This window comes from Myxocyprinus asiaticus, chromosome 39, assembly GCF_019703515.2.
Source record: "Myxocyprinus asiaticus isolate MX2 ecotype Aquarium Trade chromosome 39, UBuf_Myxa_2, whole genome shotgun sequence".
Lineage (NCBI taxonomy): Eukaryota > Metazoa > Chordata > Actinopteri > Cypriniformes > Catostomidae > Myxocyprinus > Myxocyprinus asiaticus.
In genome coordinates, this window is record NC_059382.1 from 31,052,176 (window position 1) to 31,075,230 (window position 23,055).

General features: G+C 43.5%; 1 protein-coding gene across 1 annotated transcript in view; it reads left to right on the forward strand.

Moving 5' to 3' along the window:
• The window catches only part of LOC127430332 (beta-arrestin-1-like), a 107,388-nt gene that overhangs the window by 56,150 nt on the left and 28,183 nt on the right, over positions 1 to 23,055 (forward strand). Inside the window, exons 2-3 of the mRNA XM_051680066.1 lie at positions 17,679 to 17,709; positions 18,312 to 18,372. Of these exons, the coding sequence (XP_051536026.1) occupies positions 17,679 to 17,709; positions 18,312 to 18,372 (92 nt within the window). The remainder of the gene's footprint in view (positions 1 to 17,678; positions 17,710 to 18,311; positions 18,373 to 23,055) is intronic.

The following is a 23,055-nucleotide window of genomic DNA, read 5'->3' on the forward strand; positions in this document are numbered from 1 at the left end:
GAAGGAAAGTTATTTATTTTCTTAAGCGTAAGAAATATGATATAGTGTTTCTTCAAGAAACGCATCTTTCCCAGCAGGAAGCAGAAAAATTTGGGAAGATATGGGGTGGACATGTTTTCTTTAGTGCTGGCTCCAGTAAGAGCAGAGGGGTCATTACATTGTTAAGTAAACATCTACAATTCAAATGTCTCAATCAGAGTAAAGATAAATTAGGAAGAGTCATTATTGTTTTAGCAGAAATTCAGGGGCAAAGTCTTATTTTGGCTTTTTTATAGATCTTGAAGGGATGTTGCAAGCCGCTGGTACCCCTCATGATATAATATTGGGAGGAGACTTTAATCTTTTGATGGACTCAGTCCTTGATCATAGTGAAGCAAAAGTGTGCAAGCCCCCAAGAGCAACATTGACGCTTCACAGGATGTGTAAAAATCTTGGTCTTGCAGATATTTGGTGACTTCTGAACCCATCTGGTAGAGACTATACATTGTTTTCATCAGTCCATAAGATTTATTCTACAATAGGTTTTTTTCTCCCTCATTTCATCTGTTGTTGATTACTCAATTGGAAACATCTTCACACCCTGGTGAGTTTAGAGGTGTTGCTACAGACGGAGAAAAATAAATCATATAGTTGCTGCTTTAATGTATCCCTTTTGCAAAATCCTGATTTCCAACAAATGTTAAAGACTGAAATCAATGTTTATATGGAGACCAACTGGTCCTCAGTATCCTCTGTGGGCATGGCTTGGGAGGCACTTAAGGCTGTTCTTAGGGGCCGGATCATACAGTATGCCTCATTCACAAACAAATCCAAAGGACGTGAACTCGTGGATTTGGAAGGGAATATTAAAAGTGCCGAGGCAGAGCTGAAGTGCCGAATGTCATCTGATGGCCTCAGAGAATTGACTCATTTGAAATACTGATATAATACTATTTTATCGTGGAAGGTGGAGTTTTGGTTATTCAGGGCAAGACAGTCATACTTTGAGTCCGGTGACAGAGCAGGGAAGATTTTGGCTAGATATATAAAGCAGAGAGAGTCTTTTTCTACCATTCCCACAGTGAAATCTGCTGGTGGTGAAATTTCGTGCCTCGGCCATTGATATTAATAATGCTTTTAAAGAATTCTATCTTGATCTCTATAGTTCCACGTCTTCGTCTACTGATTAGTCTAATTACTATTAGAAATTTTGTGGAACCATTAGAACTCCCTAAATTGACGACTGAGCAAAAAAATTCTCTTGATTCTAAGATAACCTTGGAGGAACTTGACGAGGTAATTAAGGCCTTCCCTACAGGCAAGGCTCTGGGGCCAGATGGTTTTGCCGCTGAATTTTTTAGATCTTTTGCTATAGAATTGGCTTCACTTTTACTAGAAGTTTATACGGAATCATTAAAGAATGGAAAGCTCCCGCCAACCATGACGCAAGCCCGGATCAGTCTGATTCTTAAAAAGGACAAAGATCCAAGTGAGTGTAAAAGTTACCATCCAATTTCCCTGATCCAGCTAGATGTAAACATTTTGTCAAAAATTTTGGCTAACCGATTAAGTTATGACATCTCTTATACATATAGATCAAGTTGGGTTTATTCGGGGCCACAGCTCTTCTGACAACATTAGGCATTTCATCAATATCATCTGGTCAATAGCGAATGATCAGACTCCGGTCTCTGCCATCTCACTTGACGCTGAAAAGGCGTTTGATATGGTAGAATGGGATTATCTTTTTAAGATTTTGGAAATGTATGGGTTCGGTACATTTATTGGTTGGATTAAGTTACTTTATAGATACCCTGTAGCAGCAGGACAAATGATTGGATTAATTTCAGATTATTTTACTCTGGATAGGGGCATCCGGCAGGTTTGCCCTCTTTCCCCATTATTGTTCTGTCTTGCTCTGGAACCATTAGCAGCCGCAATAAGAAAGGAGGATGATTTTCCAGGGGTGATGGCGGGAGGTGTGGTGCATAAGATTTTGCTTTACGCAGATATATTTTATTATTCGTCTCCGACCCCACAAGATCTATGTCTTGCCTCCACAGAATGATCAATTCCTTCGCTAAATTTTCAGGATACAGAGTTAATTGGTCTAAATCCGAAGCTCTGGCTCTGACAGCGTTCTGCCCGGTAATGGCTTTTCAGCTGGGCGCCTTTCAGTGGCCCAAAGAGGGCATTATGTATTTGGGTATTTTATTCCAAGCAAATTTATGTGATTTAGTCAGAGTTAATTTTGAACCTTTAATAAAAAATGTTTTAGAGTGATGTGGAAAGGTGGGCTTCATTACATTTATCTATGATTGGGAAGGTTAATGTTATAAAAATGAATTGTATTCCAAAATTTAACTACCTATTACAGTCTCTCCCCATTGAAGTTCCCCTCTTTTATTTTAAACAATTTGATATTATTGCTAAATCTTTTATCTGGAATGGTAAGCGCCCTCGAAGGCATTCTAACAAGTTACAGAGGCCAATTGACAAAGGTGGGTTAGGTTTCCCCAAAATATTGTTTTACTATTATGCTTTTGGTCTCAGACATTTGGCACATTAGTCGCTTCCGCCTGAAAGAGCTCCTCCCTGGCTCTTTATTAAACAGGAGGTCCTTGCCCCTATCTTGCCATTGCAGTGTCTTTCTACCAAGCTGCCCGGAGAAATAAAGACACATCCCGTTATCACACACATGCAGTTAACAAGTCCTCTTTTTGCTGGACAGAATGGATTGGGAAGGGAGTTGCTATGCTGGGTGACCTGTATGAAAATGGAGCATTGAGATCCTTTGAAAATATTACACAGTGATTTGGGATTCCCAGATCTGAATTCTTCAGGTACTTACAGCTGCGCCATCTACTTTGTACCATCTTTGGGTGTAATACGCAGACCCCTAAAGCTGCAGACACTCTTGAGATGGTACTAGCGGCTTTTGGAAAGGGTCACAAGGCTTCAGCGTACTATTCCTGGCTAATTCAGAGTCTAGGGGATGGGGTTTTGACATCTCTCAAGACATTATGGGAGAAAGACTTGAATTTAGTATTGGAGGATGAAGAATGGGATAGGATTTTAAAAAATGTCAAGTCTATGTCTAGGGATGCAAGGATGCGCCTCATTCAATTTAAGATTCTGCATCGTTTTTATTGGACTCCCTCTAGATTGCATAGGCTTGGTCTTAAAGATACACCCACCTGTTGGCGATGCTAATCAGAGGATGGGGACATAGCCCACATTTTTTGGTATTGTACTAAGATTCAAGAGTTTTGGTAAAGGGTTCAAAGTTATGTCTGTGAGATCCTGGGCACTCAGATTTCGTTCTGCCCCAGACTTTATATTTTGGGTGATGGGATGGGGGTTAATTAGGGAATACACATATTAAAAACTGGGTCCTTACCAGTGTGATGATTGGCAAGAAAGTGATCCTTGGGGGACGGAAGTCAGCTGGTGCACCCTCATTTCATGAGTGGTGCACTGAATTGGGCACAGTGGCAGCCTTTGAAAAGATTTCGCATAGACGGCTGGGCAGCTTGGGTGCCTTTGAGAAGAAGTGGGGCACTTATTTGGCCTTCTTGGAGGGTTGCCAGGGAGAAACCATGGAGAAGGACAGTTTAAATGGTGTGTATGTAATTAATTGATGTGTGGTACCCTTTTTCTTTTTCTTTTTTTTTTGTGTTTTTTTTTTTTGTGTCTGAGTATTTTCTTTGGACTGTCTGCTTGTATGTGTATCTGTTATTATTCGTGTCTGACCACTGGGTTGTGTGTTGGGGGGGAGGGGGGTATATTTTGTTCAAAGTTGATTCTTTGTTTTCATGTGCTGTTTGTGTTGATTTGAGTATGGAATCAATAAAAATTGTTAATGACAATAAGAAAGCTTGCAATGAGGGCCTGGGAGAGTGAGAAGTTACACACAGACAAGAAAGACAGGGACCCAGGTACTCATGTGGTTGAACTCCGACATGACAGGGAGCCTCCTCTTGAACTAGAAGGGTCAGAGCTTCCCCAAAGTGGACCAGCCCGTACTAGCCGCCCCTCTCGGCCAAAGTCCGGTGAGTTCCAACAGGACACACAGGGCCATAAATCCTCAAGCAATGGAGGATACAAGGGTGGCAGACATACACACAGAGAAGAAAGGCACAGGAGGTTCCGAGATAAATCAAAGGACAGTCACAAACAGGGCAGTCAGAAGAAAAAGGAGTTCAGAGGGACTGAAGAAAGGGATTGTGATAACTTGAAGCAAATTCAGAAAATACTTGCTAAAGCCCTCAAAGACCTTAAGTCAGAGGAGCACACATCCCAGAAAGAAAAGGACCCTCCTTCAAAGCAGTGACTAGGACCCCTCCCCCACCTAAGTTGTACTTCATACGGTGGGGGGGAAGAGCCAAGGGAAGGGGGAACCATGCAACAGATTGTGAGGCCTAACCACTCAGATGTCAGCAGACCTAACCCCAGTCTCTGTCAGTTCCTTGGTGACGACACAGAGAGGCAGGGCCAGAAGTATTTACATTTCTGTGTCCATTGAAGGTGTATTAACACGCACTGCTAGACACTGGCTCAGAAATTTCTTTGGTGTCACCTGGGTTGTTTAAAAAACTCACCCAAGTAACCAACTCACTAAGTAAGTGGCTCAATATAGAGAGTTGTCAGGTCAAGATAAATAGCTACACACAGGATCAGGCCCCTATTAACAAATGGGTGTGGGTGGAGTTAACCTTTGGTGAGATGAAGATAGTTCACCCTCTCTATGTTGTTGTTTTTGACACAGAACAGCTTCTTATTGGTCAGGATTTGTTGAATTGGCTCACACCATTAATTGACTATCACAGCTGTCAATTATGGGCACAGGTCAGAATCCCACAGCCCATCAAAGAGACTAGTTCAAGTCAGAAGCTATGCAAGGCAGGTAGAGAGAACATCTGACTCTAGTCAGCTGACAATGAAGGATTCCCACCTTAATGAAGAGGCACCCGCTGTGAGGGAAATGAAAATCATCAGCCCCCAGTCAGCAGACACAGCTCATGAGAACAAGATCCCCCTACAGCTGTTAGAAAAGAAAAATGCATTTTTGTGTGCCCTGGAACTTGTTAACACCCAGGTATATAATCCGCAGGTGGTGTGGGGCATACATGCTAATGAAGCACTGGTCGTGGATGCTGTGGTTGCACTCTGGTCAGAGAAGTCAGCAATAAGTCAGGAAATGTATCAACTGTTACAAGAGAAACCTTGCATTATTCCCATGATAGAAAAGAAACAGAAATTTTGGCTTGCTAGTTGCCCCCAAACAACAGTTAAGAGTGTTGGAGTTTGCTCTGTCTCCCTTAAGCTTGGCCATAAACAGTTCAAGCACTACATGCTTGTGGTATCTGACCTGCCACACTCAGTATACATTGGTTCTGATGTGTTAGTGAGACTAGGGGTGCAGTTAGACACAGTCAACAATGTGTTGTGGTCTAGAGCAGATATTGGCCCTAATGTATTATCATGTGATCCGAACAACATGTGTTCTGGTCAGACAGTTCCCCAAGCATGTCAGGTTATGAATGAGTTTGACAAAGTGGTCCCTGCCCAAAATGCAGAGGTCCCGGTCAGACTTGTCATAAAAAGGGGTCAAGAAATGAACCAGACAGTACTAGCCTTCTTCCAGCCCTCTGCTCAGTTTTGCAGTTTGGGACTCACAATCTGTGGTAACCCACAGCTTGAATTGTACAACCGCTCAACTCACCTACTTGTACAAAATCTCACCAGAGGAAATATTCACATTCCTCCACACACTCCTCTAGGATACCTGATTGATAGCTCCTTTCATGATTTTGAATTAACTATTCCTGTCATAGGAGAGCTTCCTGACTTGCCTATAGAGAAAGACAACTGTGAGCATGTGTATCTCACCTACCCTACCAAGATGATTTCCATCATAACTCACCCAGGGGTGTTTGAGGGAGCTATGTGTAGAGTAGACTTTGAAAGTGATGGTGAGGCCCAAGAGTTGCATGCACCAGTGAACTGTAAAAAATATGCAAAAAAGTGCACTGAACCATACCCTGGCTTCGAGTCAGAAGTTCAACAACAGCTAGCCAAAGCAGGCGCCATAGCAGGCACCCCCTGGCAGTTCCAGGAGGAATGGCTTCCAACATCAGAGCCTACATAGGAAAGCAAAGGAAGCAGGGACAACCCTTGATGACACTCCTCAGACTGTAATGATTGGCAGACAGCTAGCAGATACTGACCTTATTGCCATGCAAAAAAAGACCCTGTGATCAGCGCTGATTGCCTATTCATTTCTAACCCAGTAGAGCATCCGATAACTGAGCAAAATCTGGCAGAGTCAAGTGACCTGAACACTCTGTACCTTATCAGACACCATTTAAAGTTAGAGAAGGGTTTGCTAGTATACTCTCCTGATAAGAATACACCACCTCGATGGGTGGACACTACAGCCCACAGGGGGGTTATGCTAATGCATGCCCATGATTAACAAGGGGGTGAAGAATATCTTGAGTCTGGTATTGCAGGGAACCATGCAAACACTGCAGGTACATTTAGCTTACAGCCTGGGAAGTGCTATACCAATCCATGTTAACCCAGTGGCTAAATAAATTGGCTTCCTGTTAAACCTCCCAATAATTGACACTAAAAACATATACAGGTTGAAATCAGTGTTAAACGTAGGTTCCCATCTGTCACTCACTCAACGTTGTGTCGATGTAGTGACACTAGGGGTCACTCTTGGGAGCCCGAGACACCTCTGGTCTTTGGTAAAAGGCCAATGAAAATTGGCGAGTGGTATTTGCATGCCACTCCCCCGGACATACGGGTATAAAAGGAGCTGGTATGCAACCACTGGTGCACTGCAGAGAACGCCCCTGGGCGCTTCGGCAGAAAAAAGAGAGTATATTTTCTGAAAGAGTATATTTCTCTAAAAGAGCGGCACACACGGAACATCTTTTTAAAGATGCCTTTCCGAATGTGTGTTATTCCTGGTTGTGGTCATTACCTCTCAACTTCAGATGGTCATGATCACTGTCTTTCATGTCTGGGTGCAACCCACACGGAGGCAGCGTTTGTGGATGGTTCATGTTCTCACTGCGTGAACAAGACCATGGCAACGTTGCGGTCAAGGCTTGCTTTTGTAAGAAAGCAAGCCACCCCAGCGGCTCCCCACCTTGGTCCTTCTACCTACGGGTTTGAGGCCAGCACTGGGGGCGATTTGGGGACCCCAATGGGATCGCCTCCACCAAGTATCCCCCCGGGGACCTCCCATTCCCCAGCACCCTTGTCTGCCCAGATCAGGCTTCCGGATGAGTCCGCCGGCTCATCTCACGGCGAGTTTGGCCTCTTGTTCGGAGCCCACGAAGCTGATGAGCTCTTGAGCACAGCATCGGAGAGCGGGCTTTTCCAGTTAGACACAGAAGCCTCAGCTGGGCTCCCCCCCTTTGGGAACGATTGCCCAGTCACAGGCTGATGCAGAGATGACGTACATGCTTTCCCAGGCGGCCGCGAGCGTCGGGCTATAGTGGAACCCTCTGTTCTCCCCTCACAGCTCGCAGCTCGATGATTGGTTCCTGGGCTTGCGGCACCGCTCAAAGCAGCCATGCCCCGCTCCAGTGCCTTTCTTCCCGGAAGTGCACGAGGAGCTGATGAAATCATGGGAGGCACCTTTTGCAGCCCAGTCCCGATTCCTCAGTTCCCCCACCCTCACTACCCTCGATGGCAGGGCGGCCAGGGGCTATACAGCGATTCCCCCGGTGGATAAGGCGCTCGCGGTGCACCTATGCCTGCAGAGCGCCGCTACCTGGCGCGGACGCCCAAAGCTCCCGTCCAAGCCCTGTAGGTTCACGTCGTCCCTGCCGGCTAAGGCCTACAGCTCTGCTGGACAAGCCGCCTCTGCCCTGCACGCCATGGCTCTCCTGCAGGTCCACCAAGCCAAGGCACTAAAAGAACTGCACGAGGGTAGTTCCGCCCCAGATCTGATGCAGGAACTGCGCTCGGCGACCGACCTCGCTCTCCGAGCAATGAAGTTCATGGCGCGGTCTCTCGGGTGGACAATATCCACATTAGTGGTCCAGGAGCACCACCGTTGGCTCAACCTGGTCGAGATGGGTGAGGCCGACAAGACACGGTTCCTTGCTGCCCCCATCTCCCAGGCTGGCCTATTTGGCGACACCGTCGAGGACTTTGCCCAGCAGTTCTCGACGGTGAAGCAGCAGATGGAGGCTATCCAGCATATCCTGCCCCGGCGCGGCTCTAGATCCCGCATCCCGTCTGCTCATTGCCAAGGGTGTCCCCCTGCAGTGACTGCACCGGCTCCACTGCAGCCCACCCCTTTCGGCCCGGCCCCGGCATGGAGCCCACCGCAGGAAGCAGATGCCACCTGTCTCACGCCCCTGAGATGGGCGACCCAGGGTCGGAGAAACCCACTCAACTGGAGCTGGTAGGAAGACCACTCCATCCCCTGTTGGAGGGCCGGGTGGAGAGTCTTTTGTTGCCTTTTTGTTTAATTTTGCCGCATGCTCAAGTGGCTGCGGTACCCAACAGTTCAGCAAAAGAGCGGTTTCCTCCTTCCCTAGGTCACATACCCAGTGTGCACAGTCGTCATCACAACCACCATCCACGGGTTTTTCCTTGCAGGATTGGCACTCCAGCGGCAGTCTCCCCAGCTCTGTGCACCCAGCTGTGGCACACATCCGCCCCAGATGTGACAGTCTCCATGGGTCACGAGGACAGGCCTCTTCCTCCCCCATCCCATGCTGTTCTGGGGTGGTCACAAGGAGCCAGGTAAGTGATTCAATATCCCTAGACTCAGCATGGCCACAACATGGTGTGGCACCTCGAGCTCCGCCCCGCCGCGAGGCCCGGCGGTAGATCGTGTGGAAGACACGATCACTCAGGCTAGGGCCCCCTCTACGAGGCGCCTGTATATCTGTGCTTTCCTTCCTGCAGGAGAGGTTGGAGGGGTGGCTGTCCCCTTCCACCTTGAAGGTGTACATTGCTGCTATAGCAGCACACCATGACACAGTCGACGGTAAGTCCTTAGGGAAGCACGACCTGATCATCAGGTTCCTGAGAGGGGCCAGAAGGCTGAAGCCCTCCAGACCACACCTTGTTCCCTCATGGGACCTCTCTGTAGTTCTTCAGGGTCTACAGAGAGCTCCCTTTGAGCCTTTGCAGTCAGCTGAGCTTAAGACACTCTCTTTGAAGACTGCCCTCCATACTGCGCTCACTTCCATCAAGAGGGTAGGAGACCTGCATGCGTTCTCTGTCAGTGAAACGTGCCTGGAGTTCGGTCCGGGCTACTCTCATGTGATCCTGAGACCCCGACCGGGCTATGTGCCCAAGGTTCCCACGACCCCTTTTAAAGACCAGGTGGTGAACCTGCGAGCACTGCCCCAGGAGGAGGCAGACCCAGCCCTGTCATTGCCGTGACCAGTGCGCGCTTTACGCATCTATTTGGATTGCACGCAGAGCTTTAGGATTTCTGAGCAGCTCTTTGTTTGCTTTGGTGCACAGCGGAAAGGAAGTGCTGTCTCCAAGCAGAGGATCACCCGCTGGCTCTTTGACGCCATAGCTATGGCATATCACGCCCAGGCCCGGTAGGGTTATGAGCCCATTCTACCAGGGGTGTAGCGGCTTCCTGGGCCCTGGCCAGGGGTGCCTCTCTAACAGACATTTGCAGAGCAGCAGGCTGGGCAACACCCAACACCTCTGCAAGGTTCTAGAACCTCCATGTGGAACCGGATTCTTCCCAGGTAGTGGCACGCAATAAAAGCGAATAAGCCCGGGATAGCCGGCCGGGTGTATTGCTTGCACATAGTGCCTTTCACCTCCTCTGAGCTGAAGACGTGCACCATTAATTCCCAGTAGTGTTCACAAACTATGTTCCCTGGTTGACTTCCTCCGAGCCCTGTGGCAGTCAAGTTTTTGGAGAGACTCACTGCCGGCCCAGTACACATGCTAACTAAGAGCCCTATTCTGGGGTAGGTGCTCCGCATGTGGCTGTTCCCTGTAAGGTATCCCCATGCAATATATCTCTTCCGCTAATTTGTTTCCCTGTTGGCAAACTGCGTCTTCCTTGAGCAGAGCCCCTCTGCCCCAGTCTCCATATTTGTAGTAACTCCTCCCCCTTTGGGTAGGATCTACCATGAGACTCTCCACATGGTCGGCAAGACCATGTGACGTATTTTTTCCACTTAAATATCCCCCGTCTCTTTGGGCGAGTTGTGGTCTCCGCGGTGTCCTTCCCTTGGGAGGGACACCTCCCGACTACACCTGGGGGCCCAGTCGGATAATCCCGCCTTCTTTTTAGGGAGTGGAAAAAAAGAAGGGGAAAAGAGGCCACGACTGGGTTAGCCTGTCTCTATCTTTTGGGTAGTCGACTTGTCCTCAAAGGGCCGTTCGACACTCATAACTATGTTGGGGGAGGTTACGTGTCGGCCTTGTGTGCTGGCTACGAGGCACACAGTGGTCTGCCCGTCACACACCACCAGTTCACGTAACACAGTTCAGCCTTTTGTGGCATTTCGTAGAGGGACTCCTAGTGTCACTACATCGACACAACGTCGAGTGAGTGACAGATAGGGAACGTCCTGGTTACTTGCGTAACCTCCGTTCCCTGATGGAGGGAACAAGACATTGTGTCCCTCCTGCAACAACACTGAACTACCTGCTGAAATGGCCGGACCTTGTCTCGGCTCCTCAGCATAAAACCTGAATGAGTGGTTGCATACCAGCTCCTTTTATACCCGTATGTCCGGGGGAGTGGCATGCAAATACCACTTGCCAATTTTCATTGGCCTTTTATCAAAGACCAGAGGTCTCTTGGGCTCCCAAGAGTGACCCCTAGTTTCACTACATCGAAACAACGTCTCGTTCCCTCCATCAGGGAACGGAGGTTACGCAAGTAACCAGGACAGTTTTGATCTCAAGATATACACATAAAAATTGAGACATCCTCACCCATAGCTTGTCAACATGAAAATCCTAACATGTATCTGACACCTAACCTACATATGTGTACAGTTGTCAAAGATATTCAATGGCTATTTCCCAGTAAACCTTTCATAAGAGACCCCATTGAAGGCCTTTGTGGCATAATAAGGTTAATCACGGAAGACAAATGCAATGCTGTTGCTACACACAGGGAGGATGCAACTACCACCCAAATTGAGAGAGCAGGAATTAAGTGGCTAGTTAATACACCTGTTAGTGAAGCCATAATGACATATAACCGCCATGATACAGCTACTCCAATACACCTCCCTAATGAAACTATGCTAATTCAAATCCCAGTAGGAGCAATTCTCCACATCAAACATTTAGTTCTATACCATCTTGATGCTGATGTGCATGATGTGGAGTTTGAAATAGTGGATACCTTTAAAGGACACACTCTGGAAGTAGATAAGTCACTCTGGGATCAAATTCTGTTTGAGGGACCTAAATTAGCAAAGATCAGTCTCCAGTTAGGTAGCCTCTGAGCTACACCTGTGGAGCCAAAACCTAAGAAGGTGCCATTCATTTGGGGGTGGGATATCAGTGACAGCCTATTACTTATCTTCACACTATGTGGGTGGGCTACAATGGGCCCCCTGGGGTGGATACTCTACCAGCGAATCCACAAACTGCAGGGTTGCCTGTCAGAACTGAAAAGGGTGAGACTTAATGAAGCTCTTGAGCTCAAATCTAATATGTGCTGTAGGGCTTTACTGGTTGTTTAGATCAGGGTTACTATCAAAAATAATTAATAATTATTTCTGTAGTTATTAATCAATATTTAAATTAATTGGATCTAACTCATTAAAACCTCATATAGGACTCCAGTAAATGTAGTGTGCTACGTTTAGGAGCAAGTTTGGTTATTAGCAATAATTAATAATTATCAAAGATAATTATTAATTATTAAAATCAATAGAACATTGATGAGAATCAATGTTAGCTTTTTTTTTAATCCTTTAAAATCAACACTTATCAATTGTTAACATCGATGAAACATTAAAATTAACACTAGCTTATTGATCATTCTAATTCAATCAAAGATAATTATCAATTATCAAAAATCAATAGAATATTAATAAGGATTAACATTGACGGGGCACCACCCTGAAATCAGGGACTAATAACCGAATATTAAAACAGTCTCAATATTAGATTGTTTTCTTAGGAAAATCGACATCCGAAGAATATCGATTTTCGAATAAAAAAAAATGAATGAAGGTTTGAATCCGAGCACTGGCATCCCGTCAGCATGACACAGGCGTATGCAAAACAAACCAAAACACTTCTCTTTGTAATATAAACGAAGTTTATTTATGCAGTAATATCAATTAATAATTAATACAATGCAGTCAATGAACTTCCGACTTACAACTACAAACTAAACAGTGATATGATTAGATATGGAAATAAAATAATCCTATAACACATAAGGTGTGTGTGTGTCAGTGTGGTTAGTGAGAGAGAGAGAAAGAGAGAGAGAGAGAGAGAGAAGTGACAGCCCGAAAGCTGATTTCGCGATAGCTGGAGATGAAGCAGCCGCGTTCATCACTCAGAGACGCGGTTTTACGAGCGAGGCTTGTAAAAGTCCCTTGTTATTTGACTCTTTAATGGATGAACTCAGTTGCTGTCTCACCCGCGAAGGCGAAAATGCACAACAGTCCAATCTGGTTGGACCACAATACAGCAAAACAAATTTGTGATAATTAATACCCTGAGTATTAATAATGAGCGGACATGGCGATCCGTAAACTGTACAAGCAAAAAAACTTGAAACACAAGAATAACACGCTATAATATTCTATCTCCGCCCAGACGTAAACCTCTTACTTGAATCGCATGAGGACACAGGTAGAATGTGTTTTCCTCCGTCCTTTAACTTTGACCTTGTTCCTTGAGGCTCGGGTGATGACGGGCCGTTTCCTCGCGCTGTCGGCGGGCGGTACGGCTGTTGATTCTCGGCGGGCTGGCGGAGAACTCAGAAATGTCGACTTGATTGAAGATGGAAGAAATCTTTAATCTCTTCACTTCTGTAGGCCAACGGATGAAGATGCGAATTGCTCGGCGGTCTCCTTCGGATCCGTTAGTGTGTTCGGTCGAACACAGAGTAATCTCAACTCGTCCAGCGAGATGGAGATTGTATGGCTACAGTTTCAAGTCGGACATTACTTCCTTATGCCACGAGGTTGCACCGGAGAGCAGCAAAAAGCTACGTCCGTATTCGGTGAACGAAGTCGCCGGAAGCAACTTTGGAAGCATTTCAGAATTATTTGAACTCCTGATGATGTCATGTTTGAGGGACGTTCTGTTGTGTGCCTCATCCAATAGGAGTTGAGTGCTCGATCCTTTAGTGGGCAAGGCTTCGTGGATCTGTAGTCTGTTTTGGACTCCCTTTGTTTGATTTTGGCGTGATTTTTGTCAGTACAATTTACGACTTAGGAGGGGACTTGAGGAATGTTTTTGACTGTTAGGCCTGCCTTTGTCTTCTATCTGAATACATGAGGCCCAACAGTGCAGACCACACCCTGAGCTTTATCCTGCTATAACAAGCAACGCTGACTAGACGGAAGTAGCAGGAGACTGCTTTATTGTCTAGAAACCTCTCACTGAATAGTCTTTATAGTTCTCTTTTTGACTATCCATAGGTTCCCTTTCTTTACATGTAGGTTCATGTGTAACCTGTTTAGTAGTACTGATACAGGATATCATTAGTATACTCACTAAATTTAGTATATGAACTATTGAATTATAGTTACTCAAACTGCCAATGGTCGAATGATGAGGTGAGGTTTGTGTTTTGTTCCTGCTATTCCCCTTTCAGTATATCACCCAGATCAGCGACATCAGGTGCTCGATCAGTCCGAGCACGGGGGAGATGTGGTGAACATCAGTTAAGATGGCAGTCCAGGGACCAGTTTATGGCTGTGCCACTCTGTGATTGGATCCTTGGTGAGTGAACATAAACAAATGTTCAGCAACATCAGATAAGATGCTAAGACAACTGCCAGACACCTCTTACAGGGCAGGCAGGGGGACCTTCTGCCCCCACCACCAGCAAGAAGAGGACTTCTCATTGGACTACAGGTTGACTTTAACCACCAAACTCATTCCTAAGGTTTAGGCAAGAACTGCCGTAAAAATTCCTTCAGGACCTCCCAGATGCAGCAGTAGTGGAAGGCCACAGAGATCTATTCAGATGCCTTAAATGAATATAAACTGCAACACATCCATTCCATCCTCATGCAAAGCACAGTTTATGTTAATGATTATTGACTATTAACACAACAGTTCATGGGACAGACCTATTAACAGATAAATGAATGCATGGATGAGGACTTAACGGTTTCTTATCGTGTTTGGTCTCTATCTGTTCCATACGATGCCTTTAATAATTTGAAAGAGGTTTGGTAAAGAAATAATGCATGGGTAAAACATTAAAGACACTGTTTTAACACTGTATTTTATGCTATGCAAATGAGTTCCATACTAGGGTGGGCAACACCATGGCTATTTCAAACACCAGTGGCCAATCACACTCCAGGATCGGAAAGGTGCCAGATTTCAGTCTCCTCCACATCAGAAAGGGATAAATATGTCCCCCGGGTAGACATACCCTTGTCCTGCATTTCCAACTTGATGGGGAAGGAGACACTAGCAGATATACCACGTCCTGAGTTTCTGACCTGATGAGGAAAGAGGCTATAAGATAGTTGAGGTTAAGCTTTTGTGAGCAAAACCTTTTATATTGCTTTTGGCTGCACTCTAGCTGAAAAAGGGCCCCAGCATTGAGGGACATTAACTGACCCTTACGGCTCCTCCAGTAGCACAGCCCAGTCCACAAAGGATCTCTGCATCGGCAGACATTGCCTGTCCCACACGGATCCTCAGTGATGCAGCCAGTCTGCAAAGGACCCTGTGAATATTCAACTGACCCAGCTGCCCAGTCCACTCTTTAAGGACCCTCTTGGCACAACTGAAGTTCAGCATCCTCCAGCGTGGCAACAATTACTGGATCGCAACTCTGCGCCCTTACCACTGCACGCTACCCGCATCACCAGTGGAAGATGTCTCTATTGCCGGACTCATCACCCGACTGTGTGGAACGTAAATATAAACTTACCAATCCTCTTTCTAGAGACCTTGGCATTAGTTTATACCTGCAGCATATGTTTTTCTAACTTGCTTAGATAACAGTTATCTGGGATCAGATTGTTATAAATAATAGGTATATTATTTGTTTAATGATAAATAAGCATTATTTATTACCATTTTGCCAGAGCCATTAGGTGGTTTCCCATAAGGAGCATTCCCATACAATTCTCTCCCATTGCTACATTCAGTTCAACAGCATTGCATTTATCCACTCTGTGTTCAAATCATTTATTTGTTTTATTGTTTAATTCAGTACTTTCCTTTTTGGTTATTAGTTTATTATCCTTTAGCAGTGCATATTCATTATTAGCATTATTAATTGTTGTGGTATTTACTCATGCATATCTATTGTTAATAAATTTCATAAATTTTATTACAACTGTGTCTTCATTGTGTTGATGATCAAAGACTCTACTAGTTGTCCAGACTCTCACAAATCCTTCAGATAAATCAGCTGACCAACTCCCTCTAGTTTACATTAATTCTAAATGATCAAACAGCTCTTTTGGGAGTGTTCTTAAAATGTTAAGATAGTATTCTTAACTGGTTCCCCGTATTGCAAAGGGGGAGGGGTCATCTGATACACTCATAACCACACAAGTGACACGTGATTAAAAATCACTACATCATCGGTGAATTGAGTAGAAATCACTACATATATGTACTCTATATTGTGTGTATTGCATACTGTACATTGTATATTATTATTTGTATACTGTGTTGTATGTAATTATGTGTATATTAGTTTTGTAAATTGTGTTGTGTAAATCTGATATTTATTGTAGATTGGTATATGTCTCATCACTATCATGACTGCTATGTTGCTTGGAACTGCACCCAAGACTTTCACCCACTGTTGCACTTGTGTATATGGTTGAGTGAAAATAAAGTGATTTGATTTGATTTATGAGAGGAAAAAGCTAAAATATGCTGATCTGGTAGCTGAGTGCAAGGAAATTGATGGAAGCCACTTACCCGGTGGAGGTCGGTTTTCAAGTATATATGGGAACATCAATGCAGCACCTGTTAAACGACAGTGGTATAATTGGATCAGTGTTGAAGGAAATGGCAAAAGAAGCAGAGAAAGGGGTTGTGATCCCTGGTTGCATGGTTTGTCTTGATGGGAAAGCAAGAGCAAGAGGTATTGGAAAGGATCTGGTGTCCAGCTGTGGAAGGTGGCAGGGAGACATCCCTGAATGCTGCTCTACCACCAGGAGATGTTCCGGGATTAATGGGGTGAAACATCTATGATGGGTGGCTCCAGGCTGATGATCCCATAGCTGAAGGCACTGACAGAGGTGCAGCAGGCAGTAATGCCTGGCAGGTTTAGACATGTATCTGTGCATCTGAAACGAACAAGCTTCTCTCATGCACTATCATGAATTAAATGTAGTTTATTTTTTAATTTTTTTACCTAAACCTATAATTTGCCCTAAGAGTACTTGTTATATGAAACATGAGTCACATGGACTACTTTTATGACACTTTTGCATTCATTTTGAATTTTGAAAGCTTGTTTTTTTAATGTTTGACTTGTTGGCTTCAGCCATTTTGTGGGCAAAAAGCAAGTTTGTCCGCTGATGGCCATACAAAAATAGCTGTGTATTCTGATCAAATAATTTTTTTTTTTTTTTGTCAACATATAAATTGCAAAAACGGTACATTATAATAGATGTTTCACTGGTGCCCAATTTTTGGAGGTCTTTTAGTTTTCTATATAAATGTTTTTCTTTGACTGCTGCAAGGAATTTTGATATCCATCTTTTTGCCTGAATGCAGACATGTTCCACAGTTTATAACTTAATTCTGTTTAATGATTTAAGTGGATAATGTGATTTATAGAGTATTACATTTGTGAAAATTGCCAAATAAATAAACATGTGGCTCCACAGATCGTTGACAGTTTTTTGACAAAGTTTAAGGAGAGGGTAAATGACATGACACGATGGCCAACTTCGAGTTCTTATGAGAGCTAACAACTGTACAAATTGAGCCTGAACTCACTGTGACTCCAAACTCTTAAAACTGTTGTTGTTTTCCATCTGGATCGCTCATTTCGGTAGTTTTTACAGTGCTGCTTATGGAGACAGGAACCAGAAAACAGTCCAACTGCAATCAGAATCATCAGCACCTGCCTGTGGTTGGTCAGGAAAACTGTGGATAGAGTGATCAGTCACATGGCATTTATGGCTCAGATGATTGTCTAAAAAGAAATTGCTCTATGAGTGCCCATGAAGAAGAAAAGACAGCACCCAGGTTGTGTACTTTCTGGGTTGCATGGGCCAGCTGAGCAACTGTCATTGAGATTAAACGGTGTGCTAATTGACAGCTCTACCCAATTATATTAAGCCTCCTTGAATTACATTGCCCAGGACTGTCACAAAGTCATGAATACTTTCACAAAGACCCTTATCTCAGTTATACATTTCAGGTAGTATGAAGATTGTGTGCATGCTAGTCCAAAAAAGTAATAGCACCTTTAAGTAAATATATCTTATCTTATTTAAAATTTAGCATATGTCATCAGCTCATATGTCACTTTTCCTTTTCCACAGGGTTTTCAAGAAGGCTAGTCCTAATGGAAAGGTAATATAATGCCAGTTTTTCCTGTCTTTAATGACTATCCATAATGTGAGTGTCAGTTGTATTGAACCTGATTCTGCAAAGGTTTTCAGTCAGTGAATTCTCACAGCACAATCTGTTATGAAATGGTAATGACTGGATAACAACAAACATAGAATACAAAGTATCTCTTGTTCCTAAATTTGATTTGATACAAGGCTCATGACACTATTAGCCAGACTGATGGGAAGCCAGCTCACAATGGTTATGCAGTGAGCATTTACTGTAGCCATGAGTCTTTAGGTTGATCATTAGCAGGGAGGCCTATGGTGCGCTGCAACATTCCTTGAGCAGGATGCAGGCGTGGGGTGAATATGGGGCTTTATCAAAACTCAGCACAACACAGCCGCTACATTAATGGGCTTATATCGCATCATGTTGTTCAACATGATGTTCAATAACATGGAAATAACACAAGCAATTTTGTGACTTCTTAAGTCTATTTGTGTAATCTACTCAATGATTTACTTGTCTTCCACTCATTTAGGGGCTTTTCTCATTAAATTTTGTTATATGTGATTAATTGGTATATTGTGTAATTAATTCATAATTGTATGCCTTTTCAGCTAACTGTGTACCTTGGTAAGAGGGATTTTGTTGACCACGTGGACCTTGTGGAGCCTGTCGGTAGGCAATAAGATATGCCATTTATTTAAACTTATGGTCACACTTTACATTACAGTGATCATGTTATATTGTAGTGACATTGTAAGTACTGATTAAGAACGTGTACTTAATGTGTTATTACTATGTGAACCAGCTTGTAAATTGTAAATACACTTGGTTAGCATTATTACTTCTGTAATCCATTTAATTATATGTAATATGTGCAACATAAACACTGTACTACAAAGACTTACCAAAACTTTCTCTGGATGAAATTATTCACAATAGAAAGTATTTTTTTTATTATTTATTTATAAATGTATTTACACAGAGTTTGATGTATAACCGGTTTTAACCCTTGTGTTGTGTTCATTTTGTGCTAACACATTTTGTGTTCCCGGTCAAAAATTGCGAGCCCGCTAAGACTGATTATAAATCTCTCATATAGCATATATTATTACAAGGTATTGCATTAGATCTTCGTTTTCCTATTTTTAATTACTTTTTATATATATATATATATATATATATATATATATATATATATATACATACTGTATATATATATATATACATATATATATGTATATATATATATATATATATATATATATACACACACACTACTGGTCAAAAGTTTTAAAACACTTACTCATTCTTTATTATAATTTTTTTTACACATTTTAGAATAATAGTAAAGTCATCAAAACTATGGAATAAAATATATTGAACTATGGCAATTATGTTGTGACTAAACAAAATCCAAAATAAATCAAAACTGTGTTATATTTTAGCATCTTCAAAGTAGTCACCCTTTGCCTAGAATTTGCAGACATGTACTCTTGACATTTTCTCAATCAACTTCTTGAGGTATCACCCTGGGATGCTTTTTAAACAGTATTGAAGGAGTTCCCATCTATGTTGGGCACTTATTGGATGCTTTTCTTTATTATTTGGTCCACTTTTTTTTTTTAATCAAATTTTAGTTTTATAATGAAATCAAATAATATGCTGGCACAATTATATTTTTGTCTACAAAACTAATTTCAAACATTTAAGCATATGCCTTCAGATCAAAAGATTTTTAAGATCATGAGAAACATTTCAGTCAAGTGTTTTAAAACTTTTGACCGGTAGTGTGTGTGTGTGTGTGTATATATATATATATATATATATAAATTTATTTATATATTTTTTTTATATAAGGATTCATTGAACTGAGCTTATAGTAGGCCAGTGAGGGGTACTCCCTGCGGAAAAATAAATAAATAAAATTAATAATAATAATTACATAATAAATGGGTTAGAATCTGTACTTTACAATGCATATAGCTGATCCTACCAATTTTTAAATAATGCTTTTTAACTTGCTGACAAATAAGAACTGTTTCATTCTCATCATCTGCAAATTTGTTATCATAACAATTATATTCAGAGTAGGTAAAACCATAAAAATGATGAGATAGACATGTGTTATATATTGTAGTAAAGTTCTCAATTAGTAGAATGCAATGAACAAATTTGTTTCACTCAGAGCCCAAACTGCAGTGAGTATTAGTGTATGAAATTTCCACTGATACACATAAATACACATGTGAGGAGTCCAAACGAGACTAGACAAAGAGTGGGTGTTTGAGGTGAGTATTTGTAGTGTCTTTGATGAGTTGGCTAATGAAGATCAGGTGAGGGTAATCAGTCAGAGAGTTGGAGCAGGTAAGAGAGAGAGCAGAGACTGATGAGGGGCCTGACAGTACCCCCTCTCCACGGGCAGCTCCCGAAGCCCAAAATGAAGAGGATGACACAGAAGACCAGGGAGGAGCCAGTGAATGATCAGGAGGCCTGGGAGGCAGCCACAAGGCAGGGACAGGAGGCCTGGGAGGAGGATCAGTTGGCCAGGACAGAGTTGGTGGAGGGTCAGGAGGTTTTGGAGGAGGATCATGGAAGATGGCCATGGTAGGCTTGAAAGAAGGTGAGGAAGATTTGGGAGGTGGTGCCAAATGAGACTCAGGAGGTGAAGCCATAGGATACTCAGGAGGCGGAGACATAGGAGGTAGAGACGTTGGAGGTGGAGAAGTTGGAGGCAGAGATGAGGACCAAGGCGGAGCTGGGGGATCGGAAGACTGAGGCAGAACCGGTGGGACTGAGGACCAAGGCGGAGCCGTAGGGATGGAGGTCCCCTGTGGAGCCGAAGGATTGGAGAGTCAAGGTGTAACCGGAGGATCAGAGAGCCAAGGTGGAGCCAGGTGACCGACAGACCAAGGCAGAGCTGGAGGGATGAGGAAACCCGGTGAAGGCGATAGGCTGGAAGGCCTAGGCGGTGTCAGAGGATCGAAAGTTCCTTTACTCTGTGATGTCACAGGGGGCGATGGTCGAGCTGGTGACTTGGGGAGAACCGGCTGATCAGGAGGAGGAGGAGTAGGAGACCTGTGGAGGAGTGTCCATTGTGCTGGATGGAACCAGCAGAGGAGGAAGGGCTAGGATACTGGACGGAACCAGTAGAGCAGAAGGGCTGGACAGAACCAGCAGAGAGGAAGGGCTAGGGTACTGGACAGAACCAGCAGAGCAGAAGGGCTGGACGGAACCAATGGAGGAAGAAGGATACTCAGGGTGGGTATAAGGGCGGGAACCAGCTCCAGATCTAACAGCTCAGCGAGTGCTGGCTCTGGGACGGACGAGGCTTGCAACGCGGGCTCTGGGACGGACGAGGCTTCAAGAATTGGCTCGTTGACTGTGGCAGGCATGGGCATTGGCTCGTTGGTGTAGGGACTCAGGGACTGACAACTTTCCCTGATTCAAATGGCTGAGTTGCTCACCGGTGTGGAAATCCCCTGCGAATGGCTCGAATATCTCCCAGAAGTGCGTTGTGAAAGCCTCAATGGATTGCATGACAGAGCCTCCCTGTTTCCACATCACGTCTCCCCATTGAAGAGCCTTTCCGGTGAGGTGGGAGATGATAAAAGCGATCTTTGAATGATCATTAGAGAATCGCTAGGGTTGTGTCACGAACACCAAGGAACACTGGAGAAGAAAACCACTGCACTCTTCTGCTGAGCCAGAGAAATTTGCCGGCGATGCCACTGGGATGATTAATGTCGGAGGAGACAGAAGGAGCGGAGAAGCTGTTGTGGACGCTGTAGAACCCGTGAAGGCGTCCGGAGTGGAGGAAGATGAGGTGATGGGTGGAATATTAACTAGTCTTTCCAGGAGTTTCTGGATTTCATCAAGCGCACCTTCGTGTCGCTGGAGCCAATGTCCAAGTTCGGTTAGTCACTCGATGTGAGAAGTTTCCTCTGCTGGGTTCATTCTGTAGCGGTTTGGCCTTCTGTTATGCTCAGAGGAAGAGGACGATAGAAGTGATGAACCCAATGCAGATTTATTCAGACACACAAACAAAACACGGGTATCACGAAGAACAGAACTGGATATCAAAACAAAGGTGAAGTCAAACAAACTAATAACTTAACTCAAACGTCTGAGATTATCTTCAGGAAAAGTCACAAGGATGAGTGTCACACACGTGAGGAGTCCAAACAAGACTAGACAAAGAGTGGGAGTTTGAGTGGAGTATTTGTAGTGTCTTTGATGAGGTGGCTAATGAAGATCAGGTGAGGGTAATCAGTCAGGAGAGTTGGAGCGGGGAAGAGAGGGAGCAGAGACTGATGAGGGGCCTGACAATAACATTGACATATTGTAACTTAGAGCAGTCTATCCCGATTCAAACAAACACAACATAATTTGATAAGTAGATCTTGAAATATTCCTCAAAGAGTTTACATGGAAAGATGATGCACAAGAAGGCACTAAACACACATTGTGTGTGTGTGTGTGTGTGTGTGTGTGTACATATCTGATGACTTTGTGTCATCCACATACACACATCCACATATGTGCTCATCTAAATGATTGGGATGCTCCTGAAAACTTAATATTTCTGTATTTTGTAGTCTAATCCATTTATTTCCAATGGCCGGTCATTTTTGACTGGGAACACAAGTGTAACAAAGTGAAATAAAACCCAAACAATGTAAAGAAAATTGTCCAGTTTTTGGTGTTTTCAAATACCATATGTTAAGGAATTTTATTCCAACTGGTAAAAAATAAAAAATAATTCAAACAAACGTAAGAAAAAGTCTTCCAGGACATCATTTACACCACTCCAAACTTCAAAATGAGAAAAAAAAAAACAAAAAAACAAACACCATAAAAGTATTACAAAAGTAGTCCATACAAATCGATTCAGTGGTATAGTGGTTAATGAATTTCAGTATTTATATTAAGTCATTGTCATTCCTCTTAGCACAAACACACCTCCGTTCTATGTAAATTAAGCTTATTTTAGATTGCACTTAATTTACAAAACATTGTGCTATTTGCCCAGAACAATTTACATCATGTTATTACCGCCTTTTGAAAGCAGGCAGCAAAACAATTTATTTTTTTAAAGAGTTGCTTGTGTACATTTTTTTATTGATCATAGCAGCAGCATTTCATAAATTTATGGTCAAATGATGAAGAAGAGGGTTATAACCTGTCATATATTGAGATGCCTGGTGCAGGCAAGCGCACTTTCGGCATGTTAAAAAGATGATTCATGTTTCTGGATCACAGCAGTACAGTGATGCCGAACAGTTCCGGCAGAGCTTGTCTGCTGCTTCCTTTTGACATAGATAAACTGAGAAGTTGTCTTAAACCTAACAGATTTTA